Here is a 14,083-nt window from a genome sequence, read left to right on the forward strand (position 1 = left end):
CGAATATTATTTTTCATAATTTTTTCTACTAACTTTCTATTTTATTTTTCAGAAAGATTACTGTTTTATTTACTTACAGCAATACAGATAAATAACACCTTGTTCTAAAGAATTTTGAAAATCTTGAACCCCCTTAATCTCAATTCTAACTTCCTACTTTCTATTTCGATATCCAAGTGTTACCCACTAAGAGTTCAGTAATGCTATTCATTTACTTGATGCCATCAAGATGTGAACTTGGAAATCGTCAAGGGTTGTGATAGCATGAATAATATCATCTACCTTAACTAGAAGTTTCGAGTTCGAGTCATGAGAATGGAAAAAATCTTAGTAGGGAATGGTTCCCCTTTAATAAGCCTTACGCGATACGAATTCGGATTGGACGGAGCCCTAAGGTGAATACCGGATACAAAATTAGAAGAAAAAAAAAGGACTTGCAAACTCTTTACTATTGACTCTATACATTGTTGCATCAACATTTAGCTGTCTTACATAAGGTTCCACTCTGCTAAACATAACCCTGGGAGGACGCAAACAAAGATAACCTCAATCTAATATTTCTTTGCTTATCAATCCTTACCAAATTCAGTTTCTTTCATTTTCTAGAGCTCATTTGTTGTTCAATATGAAGAAGCTATATTTGGATGCTCTATTTTAATTTTCTGAGTTGGACCATCAAAATCAACACAGCCTAGACCGTGCACGTAAACGAACATCCGGCCAAAAACACCACACACCTTCCACAAAAGCAAAAACGATCATAATAAAGAGGAGAAGGAAACATTGGGAGAAGAAAAGGAAAGGATGAAATTGAATTCTCAATAAAACCACCTTTGTCTTCACTAAATAAATCAAGAAATGCTAAAACATAATTTGGCTAGCATAACAAGTCAAGCTATCAACTTCTCTGCATATGAGCTTGGTCACGTCGCCAGTCCCAAACTCGGATAAAGGAGGAGGACTGCGATAAGTTGATAGTCAGCGTAAAAGTAATCAATTTATGATAAATCCTAACACTACAAAATATATTGTTTGTGGGATGAGCTAAATTGGATCGACGTGATCAATGAGGAACAACTTGAATTTGCTTGGAATTGAGGCTTAGTTCAAATTATTGTTCCCCAATTCATCATGATCTTGTTTGTGAATTGTCATCTTCATATTAAATTGCAACTATATATATCTTTTCAACCCGGCCTCTCTCATTCAGTAATTTGTACCCTAGTTCTAAGAAATCCTAGTAGAAGTTTTCAGTAGCTTTTCACTTAATTAATGCCATCATTTCAAGATGTGAACTTGCAATTTTTTCACAGTTGGCTTTGTACATATTTTGCAGCATCAATCTAGCTCTGAGTTGAAAGGGAAACTTGGAGCAACGGTAAAGTTTTCTCCGTGTGACCTATAGGTAACTGATTCGAGCCGTGGAATCAGCCACTGATACTTTACATCACACTCCTTGGGTTGCGGCCCATCCCCCGACCCTGCGTGACGTATCGTGCAAGGGGCTGCCCTTTTTTTAAATCTAGCTCTGACTTCTGAGTTACATAGCAACCACTGTGATAAACATCAACCTTGGAGGACACAGCATGGTATATTGAGTAATTTTTGTTTGCTCCTCACCATCCCCAGCAAATTCAGTTTTTCTTTAATTTCCTATGGTTTATTTCTTGTAAAAAATGATTATGAAGCAGGGGAAAACATATCAAAAGAAGAAGGTGCTGAGCTGTGACAGGATAAAAGAATCATCTATAACCTTATAAGCTACACTCATGTAACAGAATGAGGTATATGCCTCAAATGAGAACTTCTGTAGTATTTCTAGACACAATATTGTGAAACAGTGTAAAAGATTTTCTACTCAATTTGCGTAGTTTAACATATTACAGCAGGGTAGTTACCATTACCATCAATAATTCTCATAGAAATCACCCGTAATTACCTTATAAGTTACATTATCATATATTTTACTCCGTCAATACATAGAATTTACCTTATAGAATTTATTAGTCTCATGGTCATTCAACCTAAAAAAAAAAAAAAAAAACAGTTTCTAAACAAGAATATCTCATCATATTGAACTAATGTAACCTTTGGTATTTATCTCAACAAATTCTCTAGTTGTCAACCTCACAAGATAGGATACCACATTATAGGTCATATTTTTAGAAAAATTGTGGATTCATATTACTTTTTGCAAACAATGACATGACTTTACAGCATAATGAAAAGCTTAACTTCAACAATGCATTCACTAAAGGGCTGTAAATGTCCCTACATGTTCCATAAATTGCTCAGTTTAGACACAATAAGTGGAATAGGCAACACACCACTAGTAATTTTCAGTAGACATATATTGATAAAGTAGTATCCAGGAAATCTTCATCACACTTTTTAGTACAAGATGATTGCATAATGTCACATAGTACAATATACATCCTCAAATATATTCTTCATTACAAATTCTCATTCTTTGGAAATGAAAGTAAATTAAATACATCTTGTTTTTGCACAAAAGGGAAGAGCTTAATTATCTTAAAACCACTTCAAGAAGATCCAAAAAAGGCAGCTCGGGGAAGCGCCGGATCATAAGGGCCTACTGTATGCAGCCTTACCCTGCATTTCTGCAAGAGGCTGTTTCCGCGGCTCGAACCCGTAACCGGAGGTCACATGACAACAACTTTATCAATTACACCAAGGCTACCATTCAAGAACATCCATCACAACAATTAAACAAAGCAAAGAGAAGAGCATAATACCACTATGTTTCAGAATTGGACCAGCAGAAACCTCTACCTCTGCAAAAAAACACCATAATATAAGAACCAGTACAATGATTTGACAAGAAAAAACAAAGAAAGTTTTGAGTGTAAAAGCTTGAGATAAGAGAACTTACTACATTGGGTTACATGGCAAAGACATCTCAATCCAACTCCACAATTACCATAAGGCTTTCTACACTCATCACAAGGATTTGGTACATGGTCAATATCCCAAGATATCCTTGTCCCTAACTCAAGTTTCTCATCTAGAGAATTGCTTTTATAAACTCTTCTATAATGTGAACAGTTCAAATCCTGAGGATGAAACTCATTTCCCAAATCTTGAACATCATCAACCATCAAACAAGAAGAAGACCCACCTTCTTTACATAAATTGAAAAAAGAAGAATCTTTCTCATTTTTCAAGTAAGGACAATTTTGAAAAGTTGATGTATTTCCCTTAGGATATAAGCAGTTGAATAGAAGTAATGAGTTAGGCTTAGGGGTAGGAGGAAATCCAGAAGATAAATCTATAGGAGATACATAATGAGATGAAGTAGAACAAGAAGTATGAGAAACAGTAAGTAGTTTATTTTTGTAATCAATTGAAGAAACTTGAAAAAGACCAACAGAAGTTGTATAGTATAAAATGTCTGATCTACAAAAGACCATGTTTTTCAAGAAAGATGAATGTGTTGAGTTTTGAGAAACAAATGGCTCTTCAATTCTTATATTACCACAGTAGCTTTTTGCAATAGCTGCTTGTGCTTCTTGAGATATGTAAAAGTTCAAAGAAAGGAAAAAGACTAAAACATGAACTTTCTTGATCAAGATTTCCATGTGTTTCCTTCCTTTCTTTTCTTACTCTGATTTGATACTTCAAAAATGGAGTTTTTGATCAAAATAGATGAAAGGCTGTAAAAGTAGGAATCAAAGAATCTAACTTTTCCTCTTTGCAGGAAAAAATTTTCTACCTTTTGTTACTGTAATATTCTTTGAGCATCATAAAATTCTGGAACACCTTTATATCTGAAATGCTTTGTGGATCTTAAAGTCCAACCAGGGTAATACTTGAGAAAAAATTTCACCCTTTTCTTTTTCACATCCACATTTGGACATAGATTTCTTTTTCTATAACATGATATATTTTAGATGGCTTTTTTCTGATTAGCGATAATAGAAGTCAAATAAGGCAGACAAACTTTGGTATAATGGGGTCAGAATGATATATTAGAAGAGCATGTAGATAGCTAGCATAGGTAATGAAAAGTCAAAAAGTTAATTTGTTCTCTAGTTCAGTGATTATTTGATGGAGAAGTAATCAATATTAGTCACAATATATTTAAAAAGACACAAGTTGATTCTATTGAAATGTCCCTTCATGAAATAATGCATGATACTTCATAATAACCATTCACAATACAAACACTTGAACCTCAATTAGCCCAAAAACATCCTAAACAAAATCAAACCATATTGGAACATAATTACAGACATAATACTAGTTTGTTGTGCCATTGATCACAGGAGCATTGAAAGTAATAACAGGGATTTCTCATTTACTGCATTTCTCTGTCAAACACTTTTAATAAAAATATAATTTATGGGTTCAATCCGTGGGCAACAAAAATATTGTCTTCTTCATACTCATCCTTGAGCGATAAAGCGAATCGGAATCTGGCACCCGAGAGCTGGAGCTCTTCTTGGGCTTACGAGCCACTCTTTTCTTTGGCTTCACCTCGGAGCTCGGGGAGCCCGAATCCTTTCTTTTCTTCTTCTTCTTTTCCCCCGCGACAGCCCCGGGCTGTCCCGTAACGAAGGGATCAATGGACAAGGATACGTCCTTGTCCCCTTCCAAAGGCCTAAGCTCGGTGGTCTTAAGCAAGCCTATAAAAGTAAGAAGAAAGGTTAGTAAGATGTGAATTAAGGGCGCGATAATAGTTGTTTGAAGGAGAACCTTACCACGAAACAGGCTGCCCATCAGCCCTTCGAAAGCTTGCTCCATGAGCGCTCGGAGTATGACATCTGCTTACAGATGCCTTCGATCCACTCCTGAGCCGGGGGACAACATTTGGAACCCCGACAACAGCTGCACAACCACAAATATAAATGATGAGAAAGAAAATGAAGAAAAATTGATACTTAAGGAGAGGTTGCACTTACGAGATGCATTGCATTTCTCGGGGAATGGCATAAACTCAGGAGGGATAAAGTCTTCGATCTTTACCCAAACGAAGCGTCCCTGCCAGCCTCGCTCGATCTTCCTCAATGCTCGGAAAGGGGGCCTTGCTGCCGGTGAGTAAGCTTGATTAGTCCCCCTTGGAAAATTCATGGACTGTATAGACGGAGCAAGTGGTCGATGGGTAAACCGACGAGATTCGATGTTATTTACAAAATAACGAAAGAGGATCACGATCCTCCATAGAGACGGGTAGAATTGCCCCAGGCACACCTCGTACCTCTTGCAAAAATCTAAAATGACCGGATCCACCGGGCCCAGCATGAAGGGATAAGTATAAACACTTAAATACCCCTCCACCTGTGTTCAAAATCAGAAAAGTAAACAAACGTTAGTTCAATAAACAAAACGTAAAATAATTCCGAACCCACTGAATGCACAATATATCCTTAAGGAATTTAATCCCCTCATTGTTGCCCAAGGTATACGGATTAATTCCCCCCAGGATAGAACGGAATAACTATTCTGTGATAGCGGCACTTCAAATCACAAAACTTCAGCGAACTCAACAAACGGAGCAAACCACACTTGACACTTATGTTTATTTAAAAAATAATGCAAAAATATAGAAAAGAGGGGAGAATATTTCAGATTTTCCTTGTCTGATTTCATGTTATAAAAAATGAAGCCAAGCCTCTAAATTTATAGACAAAGGAAGGTGATATGGAGAGGTGCAATCTAAAAGGTGCCTCTTCCATTTCTCATTCACACCCCTTAATAAAAATGCAACAATCCCCCACATGAATGGGGAATGGACATTTGTGAAAAAATATGCATGCAAATACTGTGTGATTCGCAAGTAAGGATTAATCGCATCTGGATAAGTAGGTTTCCCTTTGAACTTTCCGTAGTGAACTTATGTCGGATATACTCGGTCAATCGGTAGATTTGATATCTTTGAACCGTCGAGCTTTGGTGTATACCTAGACAACCATAAGTCATACAATCAATCCTTAACCGTCTTTGGTTCTCAAGGTTGTGTTCGTTTCAGCCATGAACACCGCCTGGTTTCATGAGTGCTTAGAGAATGGGCCTTTACTTTCATTCCCCTTAAAGTGGCTTACACTTAACACTCACATAGGTGATTTCTAAACGTGTAATCCTATAGAACACTATCTGGTCATATCCTGCCAGACTTAGAAAATCATTAAAAAGCTTTAAGCTTTATTGACTCATCAAAAAGCCTTAATGCTTTACCTTGATTTCTGAACATTGTCTTCATCACGAGAATGGGTTGAGTTATTTGACAATGTTGAACCGTCATTCATAACTTTGTTTGATCTCTTTGAACTTAGCTCTTGGGATCTCCAGTCTGCTAGGTAGAGTTACCGCCATGATGACTTGTCCTAGGCCTTAGCCCCATTCCCTTCGATGATCTTTCAACTGCCTCTCTAGATAGGCCTTTTGTAAATGGATCCGACACGTTATCTCTCGACTTTATGTAGTCAATCGTGATAACACCACTAGAGAGTAGTTGTCTAATGGTATTGTATCTCTGTCGAATGTGACAAGATTTTCCGTTATACATACGCTCCTTGCCCTGCCTATTACCACTTGACTATCACAATGTATACACATAGGTGCCAACGGTTTGGCAAAAATAGAATATCTTCCAAGAAATTCCAGGGGCATTCAACTTCTTCACCGGCCTTGTCTAATGCTATAAACTCAATTTCCACTATAGAGCGTTCAATACACATTTGTTTGGACGATTTCCAAGACATCGCTCATCCACTGAATGTTTAGAATCGGTTGAACCGGTGATTTAATTTTCATCACTATACCCCTCTATTATCGCGGGATACTTATTGTAGTGCAAAACATAATTTGGAGTATATTTCAAATACTTCAAAACTCATTTCATTGTCATGAACGTTTAATGCAAACTTCCTTATGTTGTAGACTAATATGTCTCGACTTCCGATTGCATATCATATTATTGACTACACTTAATGTAGTAATATAACAACAGCTGGAATGATTGGCATCAGTTGTGGCCACAACCTTTTAATATATAACACATTTCGCAATCATTCCGCCATTTTCAAGCATTTGTATGCTATTCATTCATACGTCTATATGATATGCAAATTATAGCACCTTCATTCATGAAACAAATCCAACTTGCAATAGATTTTGATCATGTTCATCGGTTGGTTCACCTCATTATAGACCAACATATTAATACGTTCCTTCATGAACGGTCATGTTTTTACAAAACATACAAACACATCTTTCTATGAAAATTCACAATCTTCAAAGTGACATCATTCATAAAAGAACTAAACAATATAAATTTTCAATAAAGAGAATGATCTTTCGAGAAAGGCACGTGACCAACTTCCGAATTAGTAGTTTCATCAACTAGTCTTCACTAAGACTAAATAGTTGATGAATTTACCAACTACCATATCAATGGTGTTCAAAAATTATATTACTTAGACATTACGTCTAACATTGGCTTCTGTCATGCATAAGCTAAAAGCCCCCACATTTTAAATATTTTATCAACATATCATCTACATAAAATCAAATAATGACTTATGACTTGAAGTATTCTTAATGTAAACACAATTATTTACACTCATTAATTTTTGAAACCATTTGACAATATTATTTGGTCAAATCTCGCATGCCATCGTTTGGGTGCTTGTCTTAGTCTGTAAAGTGACTTAACAAGTCGACACACCTTCTTTTCTTTTTCAGGAACCACAAATTTTCAGGTTGTTCCATTTAGATTTCTTCATCCAAATATCCATTTAAGAAGGTTATCTTTACGCCCATCTGATGGATTTCAAGGCCATACACGACGGCTAACGCTATTACCATTCGAATAGATGTAATTCTCATTACCGGTAAGCATGTGTCAAAGTAATCAAGACCTTCTCATCGTCTTAATCCTTAATCAATCTTGGCTTATATTTGTCAATAATACCATCAGCTTTTATTTTCCTTTTGAAAATCCACTTAGAATCCAAAGGTTTATTTCCTGGAGGAAGATCAACCATTTTCCCAAGTATGATTACTTAATATGGATTCTATCTTACTATTGACAACTTCTTTCCGAGGAAGACATAACTTCTTCCAAAGTTTGAAGCTCACTTTCTAACAAGAATGTCAGAAAATCTGGTCCAAAGGAAGTAGTTGTCTTTTGACGTTTACTACATCTTGGATTTACCTCATTAGGTGTATTTTTCTTTTCTTCTTCCCGAGGTCGCTTAGATATTTCACAAGACGAATCACATTTCTTTTATACGGATAAATATTCTCAAAGAATTCAGCATTATCTGATACGATTACCGTATTAATATGAATGTCGGGATTTTCTGATTTATGAATCAGAAAACGATATGCCTTACTAGTTGTTGCATATCCTATAAAACCGCAATCCATAATTTCCGGTCCAGTCTTTACTTTTTTTTTGGGTTTAGGAACTTGCACTTTAGCTAAGTACCCCCACACTTTAAAATATTTAAGTTGGGCTTCCTTCCATTCCATTTTTCCTATGGAATGGATTGCGTCTTGCTATTGGGAACTCGACTGAGTATACGGTTATCTGAAAGAATAACTTTCCCCCCACAAGTTCTAGGGTAAACCAGAACTTATCAACAAGGCATTCATCATCTCCTTTAACGTTCTATTCTTTCTTTCCGCAATTCTATTAGATTGCGGTGACTAATGGGCGATCGTTTGATGAATAATTTCATATTCCAAACATATTTCTTCAAAAGGAGATTCATATTCGATGCCCCTATTACATTGTTGAGCCAACCACAAGAACTGTTGTTTGTGTCACGATAGACCAGAATAAATGGTGAAGTTTTTAATCTTCAAACCAATCTGACACAATCAGAATTAATAAATGGTGAAGTTTTTTAATCTTCAAACCGAATGATATCTGATACAACCAGACCTAATAGACGGTGAAGTTTTTAATCTTCAAAACGAATAATATGTGACACAATCAAATTTAATAAACGATGAAGTTTTTAATCTTCAAATCGAATAATAAATTGGAGTAGAAAATCACTAAGATTTTACTCTTCAAAACGAGTATAAAGTCACTTAGACTTTAATCTCCGACAAATGAGTAGAAAGTCACGAAAACTTTAATCTCAACGAACGAGTACAAAATCACGCAGATTTTGATCTCAAAGCAGAAGTAGAAAATCACGAAGATTTTAGTCTCCAAAACCAGGGTATAAAATCACAAGAATTTAATTCCTTTTCCAAATGGTTTGCCAACTAAACCATTATAACACGTTAACCATTTCAACAGTTTGATATAGTTCTTATCAAACTAACATATGTATATCTTTATTGATCCAACCTAATATACATGTAAAATATCATCTTCACGATCTCAAAAATAATTTTCAAGTATTAATGTAAGCATAATTTACATCTTACAGTCATGAAAATAATCTTTCACATAATTTCATGCATGCTAATAACTTTATATTGAATAACAATTTTTCTTTCAATAATATATTATTCTTAATCCTAGCATGCACATAGGATATATTTTGAGATCATCACATAATAAGTATCTACCCTAATATTTGTAGAAACTGAATCTCATAAATCATATAGGGTAAAAGAAAAACTAATTAAATTAGGTATAGCGAGGAAAGTAGAACCCGATATGTAGTCACTTTCTGCTTTATCGAGAGTGATATTTATTCACTTTCTGCCCGAATTTGTAGTCACTTCTCTTGACAACTACTCGGAGAATACTTTTTCCATTTTATCGTCAAATGGTTCCGATTTCTCCAAGTACTTGACAGAAAACTCTTTGAGTCCGAGAAAAGCCATTTCATTTGACATGTCTGAAGACAACCTTTTCATAGTCTAACGCCGCTACGTAGTGATCTCTTCTCAAGTAACTGGAAATACCGTATACAACCAGTGACTCAAACTTCAATGTCACTATTAGTGCATATTTTGCGAAATTTCTTAATTGCAAAAGCAATATGTCGACCAGAATTCGACAACAGTCACGAAGTCCAATATCAAATTCTTTCACATAATGAACCAGTGGTGCACTTTTGTTGAAGTGCAAATTTTCTTCTTTCAATAATGTAGAAATGTACCCTTTAAAGAAGTGGTGTAATCATGCTCTCATAAATTTTTTTTTGCTCAGGAAAAAAAAATACCGACTCCACTTCAATAATTCAACAATACTTATACTTTGACACCCCCAAAACATGAATGTAGAAGAATAGAGAATTGATGGCTTTGCCATGAAATTCATTACTACTAGCAACAACCAGAAAACCCGCTTGTAATAATGTTTCCCAAGTGACATCGCCGGTCATATTTCCAATTGAAATCAAACTCCCATCGCGACCACAAAATTTTTTCTTTTTCCTCTTTTCGGTTAGTCTCCAACAGATGTTGATATGAACACAGAAAATAAGTTAAATTCCTTAAGATTGTTGGTATTACTGTGTTTAAAATCAGAAAAGTAAACAAACGTTAGTTCAATAAACAAAACGTAAAATAATTCCGAGCCCACTGAATGCACAATGTGTCCTTAAGGAATTTAATCCCCTCACTGTTGCCCAAGGTATACGGATTAATTTCTCCCAGGATAGAACGGAATAACTATTCAGTGATAGCGGCACTTCAAATCACAGAACTTCAGCGAACTCAACAAACGGAGCAAACAACACTTGACACTTATGTTTATTTAAAAAATAATGCAAAAATATAGAAAAGAGGGGAGAATATTTCAGATGTTCCTTGTCTGATTTCATGTTATAAAAAATGAAGACAAGCCTATAAATTTATAGAAAAAGGAAGGGTGATATGGAGAGGTGCAATCTAAAAGGTGCCTCTTCCATTTCCCATTCACACCCCTTAATAAAAACGCAACAGTGGGTAGTAATAATGTCGTCGGGCCCGGGGACTACTACATCCTTTCCTTCCCATTTACAGTCCTCTCGGACCACGGGAAGGACGTCTTCGGTAACGGAGCATATGTACCTTGATGCTCCTTCACCCCGGTCCTACTTGGATGAGGGTTTCTCGACCATGAAGTCGTCCGCAATTGAGCAACCCCCGGGAGTAAACATTTTTTAGAGGGGCTCGGGAGCCGGTTCGGGGGCAGCTACTTCAGGAGCAGTCGTTTGCTTTTAGTTGTTTAATGTTTGATATACGGTTTGCAACTCGCGGATCTTCCGTTTTTTGTTTATTCACGAAACTCACTAGCCGGATTAAGTTAGATTTTCTCCAAGCAGTGCCGGAGCCACATGTATTCAAGGGGTATTAGTGACACTCCTTGGTCGAAAAATTACACCGTATAGTTAGATAATTTTTTTTATGTATATATATTATTCCCTCCGTTTCAAAAGATTATCTTTGTTTGACTTGGCACAAACTTTAATAAAGAAGGAAAGACTTTTGAGATATGTGATCTTAAATAAGCCATAGCATTTGTGTGGTTGTAAAACTTTTGAAATCTGTGGTCTGAAGCTTGTCATATCATTTGTGTGACTATAAATGCTTCTTATTAAGTAAAGGCCATGATAAGCTAAAAAGGCCATTAGAATATACTTCGTAGCAGTAAGAATGAACGACTTTGCGGGAGCCGATGACTATTATGATTTATGGGTTTTTGACGAGTTCCAGAACCACGAGGGCGTTTTAGGGCGGGATCTAAAAGCACTCCAACGTGTTTCGGAGCCTTCGGCCGTGAGAGGGTGGATGTAATTCAGCTCGAACAAAGTGAGAGGGGTAATAGGAAAGGTGCCAATCTTTTTGAAACAAACTAATAAGGAAATAGTCCAATCTTTTTGAAACAGAAGGAGTACATATTGACATCCCTTGGCTTCATCGTTGGTTTACTTCTTTTTATTTTGACCCCCTTAATGAAAATCTTGGCTTCGTCACTGGTGGTACTTCAAAATGATATATTAAATGTCTTAACCATCCACAATTTTGGGAAGTATGTATTAAGCCTTTATTGCAAGATTCCTCATAGTGATACATTACATGTCTTAACCATCCACAATTTGGGAAGCAAAGATAATAGACTGTTCACATTGCACACACTTGAACAGTTGAACCTCAAACATCCAGATAACATCCTAAACAAATCAAACCATATTGAAACATACATGCACACATACAACTAGCTTTTCTTATTTTTTTGTGATATTGATTATATGGTCAAGCTGGAGCAGGAGCTTTGACAGAAATAGCAGGGAAATCCAGTAGCACAGCCTTGTCAATTACAGTGGAAAAAGTAGCTGAAAATTCCACATGATTTGGGTGACTAACAAATGTAGTATAGTCATCTTTGTTATTGAATGTCATCAAGAAAGCATGAGTGAAACCTTGTCTAAGCATTTCATGGCTTTCAGCATCCTTTCCCCTGCCACAAGTTGTAGAAACCATTTTAATTTACAATCATCACAACAATGTGCGAGTAAAAGAGCAGCTTGGTACACTAAACTCTCGCTATGTACGGGATCGGAGAAAGAGTCAGACCAAGACCATATTTGATCTTATGTACGCTACCTTATCTTGCATTTATGCAAGAGGCGGTTTTCGGGACTTGAACCTGTGACCTCCCGGTCACACAACGACAACTTTTACCGTTGCGCCAAGACTCCCCTTCTATGTATCATCTATGTTACTCAGACTCTCCGAAATATCTCCGGTTGCATGTCGGATCCTCCTAAAGTAGTGTATTTTTGAAGGATCCGACACGGATGCAGTAGCATTTTGGAGAGTTCGTGCAACATAGTGTATCAAGTGTATCAATATATATAAAAATGACCATAAAAAATGTATTCAATGACTTACCAAACAAAAGACTTGACAATATCCATTTCTTGAACAAGCTTTTCCAATCCTTTTAGAATGTCCTCCACCACCACATCTTCCTTGAACTTCACCAACACCAAATGCTTGAATTCATCAGCCATAGCTAGTTAATTAGCAAACCAATGAAGCAAAATGGTTCACCAAAAGACACCTATATATACACCCCACATTATTTTTCTGTCAACTTCAACAGTCTGTCATCACTCATGCAGGGGCAGATGGAACTTATAGATATCGAGTTCATCTAAGTTCAGTACTTTTGATGCAGAGTATAAATTTACATGTAAAAATTCATTAAAATTACGATAAATAATAGATACGAATCTATAACTTTAAAAATATAATGGGTTTAAGGCTAAGATTCTTAAAAATTGAACTTATAAAACTTAAATCATGGATCCGTCTCATCACTTATGAGACATACACATTATTTGTACCATGAAGTCAAGTCTCTCCTTTACAAGACAATATCTGCAAAACAATATATGGAAAAAGGTACATTAGCTGCATGGGACAATAGTCCCACTAACCTGTAATTTTCATGTCTTCACCTTAATTGTCCTAACCTTTGCTTTTCAAAAAGAAGTGGGGTCACTCTGAACCATTCTTCTTGGAATTTGAGGACTGGTTTTCAAAATGCAACATCATAGTGGGAAACAACTGCTATTTATTATTTCTCATGCGTTTGGACATAATTTTTGGAAAAAAGATAATATTTGGAATTAAGTTGAAAACAGTATTTAGAATTTAAAATTAAGTTTGGACATGCATTTCACTTGAAAAAATGTTTCAGTTTTGTGGGTGGAGAAAAAAAATTCTGAAATTTTGTTGAAAAACTCATTTTTGAAAAATTTCCAAACACTTGCAAATTTTATAGACAAATACATATTTAAAAAAAAATATGGAGAAATGGGGCCTAAATTGAAAGATACTCTTTTTATTTAGTCCTCATTTTTTCTTTTGCTTTAAGTTGAGCATGCCATGTTCATTTACTGGACCTTTCTCTATGGTTCTTTGAGCTATCTAATTTATGATTGAGTTTTGATATGGAAATCATTGACATAACATCACTTAATTTAAGGAATATGACCTTAGGCCTTTCTTTCAAATAATTGGTATGTTGTTGAATTATGAAAAGTTTATACACTATTGATTTTCCACGTTCTTTATATATTATGCTCGAAATTAGATTTTCAGTATCATATACTTGTATTTCAATATATTATATATAGTAATGTTAGTACAAGAAAGC

General features: G+C 35.7%; 2 protein-coding genes across 2 annotated transcripts; both read right to left on the minus strand.

Moving 5' to 3' along the window:
- Positions 2,330 to 4,020, minus strand: LOC109226933. Its single transcript, XM_019391873.1, has 2 exons — positions 2,894 to 4,020; positions 2,330 to 2,795 (listed from the first exon to the last, which is right to left on the minus strand). Exons 1-2 carry the CDS (start codon positions 3,597 to 3,599, stop codon positions 2,698 to 2,700), a joined length of 804 nt encoding a protein of 267 aa, XP_019247418.1. The 5' UTR covers positions 3,600 to 4,020; the 3' UTR covers positions 2,330 to 2,697.
- Positions 11,916 to 13,019, minus strand: LOC109226934 (stress-response A/B barrel domain-containing protein At5g22580). The gene is made up of 2 exons (XM_019391875.1): positions 12,811 to 13,019; positions 11,916 to 12,376 (listed from the first exon to the last, which is right to left on the minus strand). The coding sequence occupies exons 1-2, from the start codon at positions 12,930 to 12,932 to the stop codon at positions 12,172 to 12,174; spliced, it is 327 nt and encodes a 108-aa protein (XP_019247420.1). The 5' UTR covers positions 12,933 to 13,019; the 3' UTR covers positions 11,916 to 12,171.

Source organism: Nicotiana attenuata, chromosome 6, assembly GCF_001879085.1.
Source record: "Nicotiana attenuata strain UT chromosome 6, NIATTr2, whole genome shotgun sequence".
Classification (NCBI taxonomy): Eukaryota; Viridiplantae; Streptophyta; class Magnoliopsida; order Solanales; family Solanaceae; genus Nicotiana; species Nicotiana attenuata.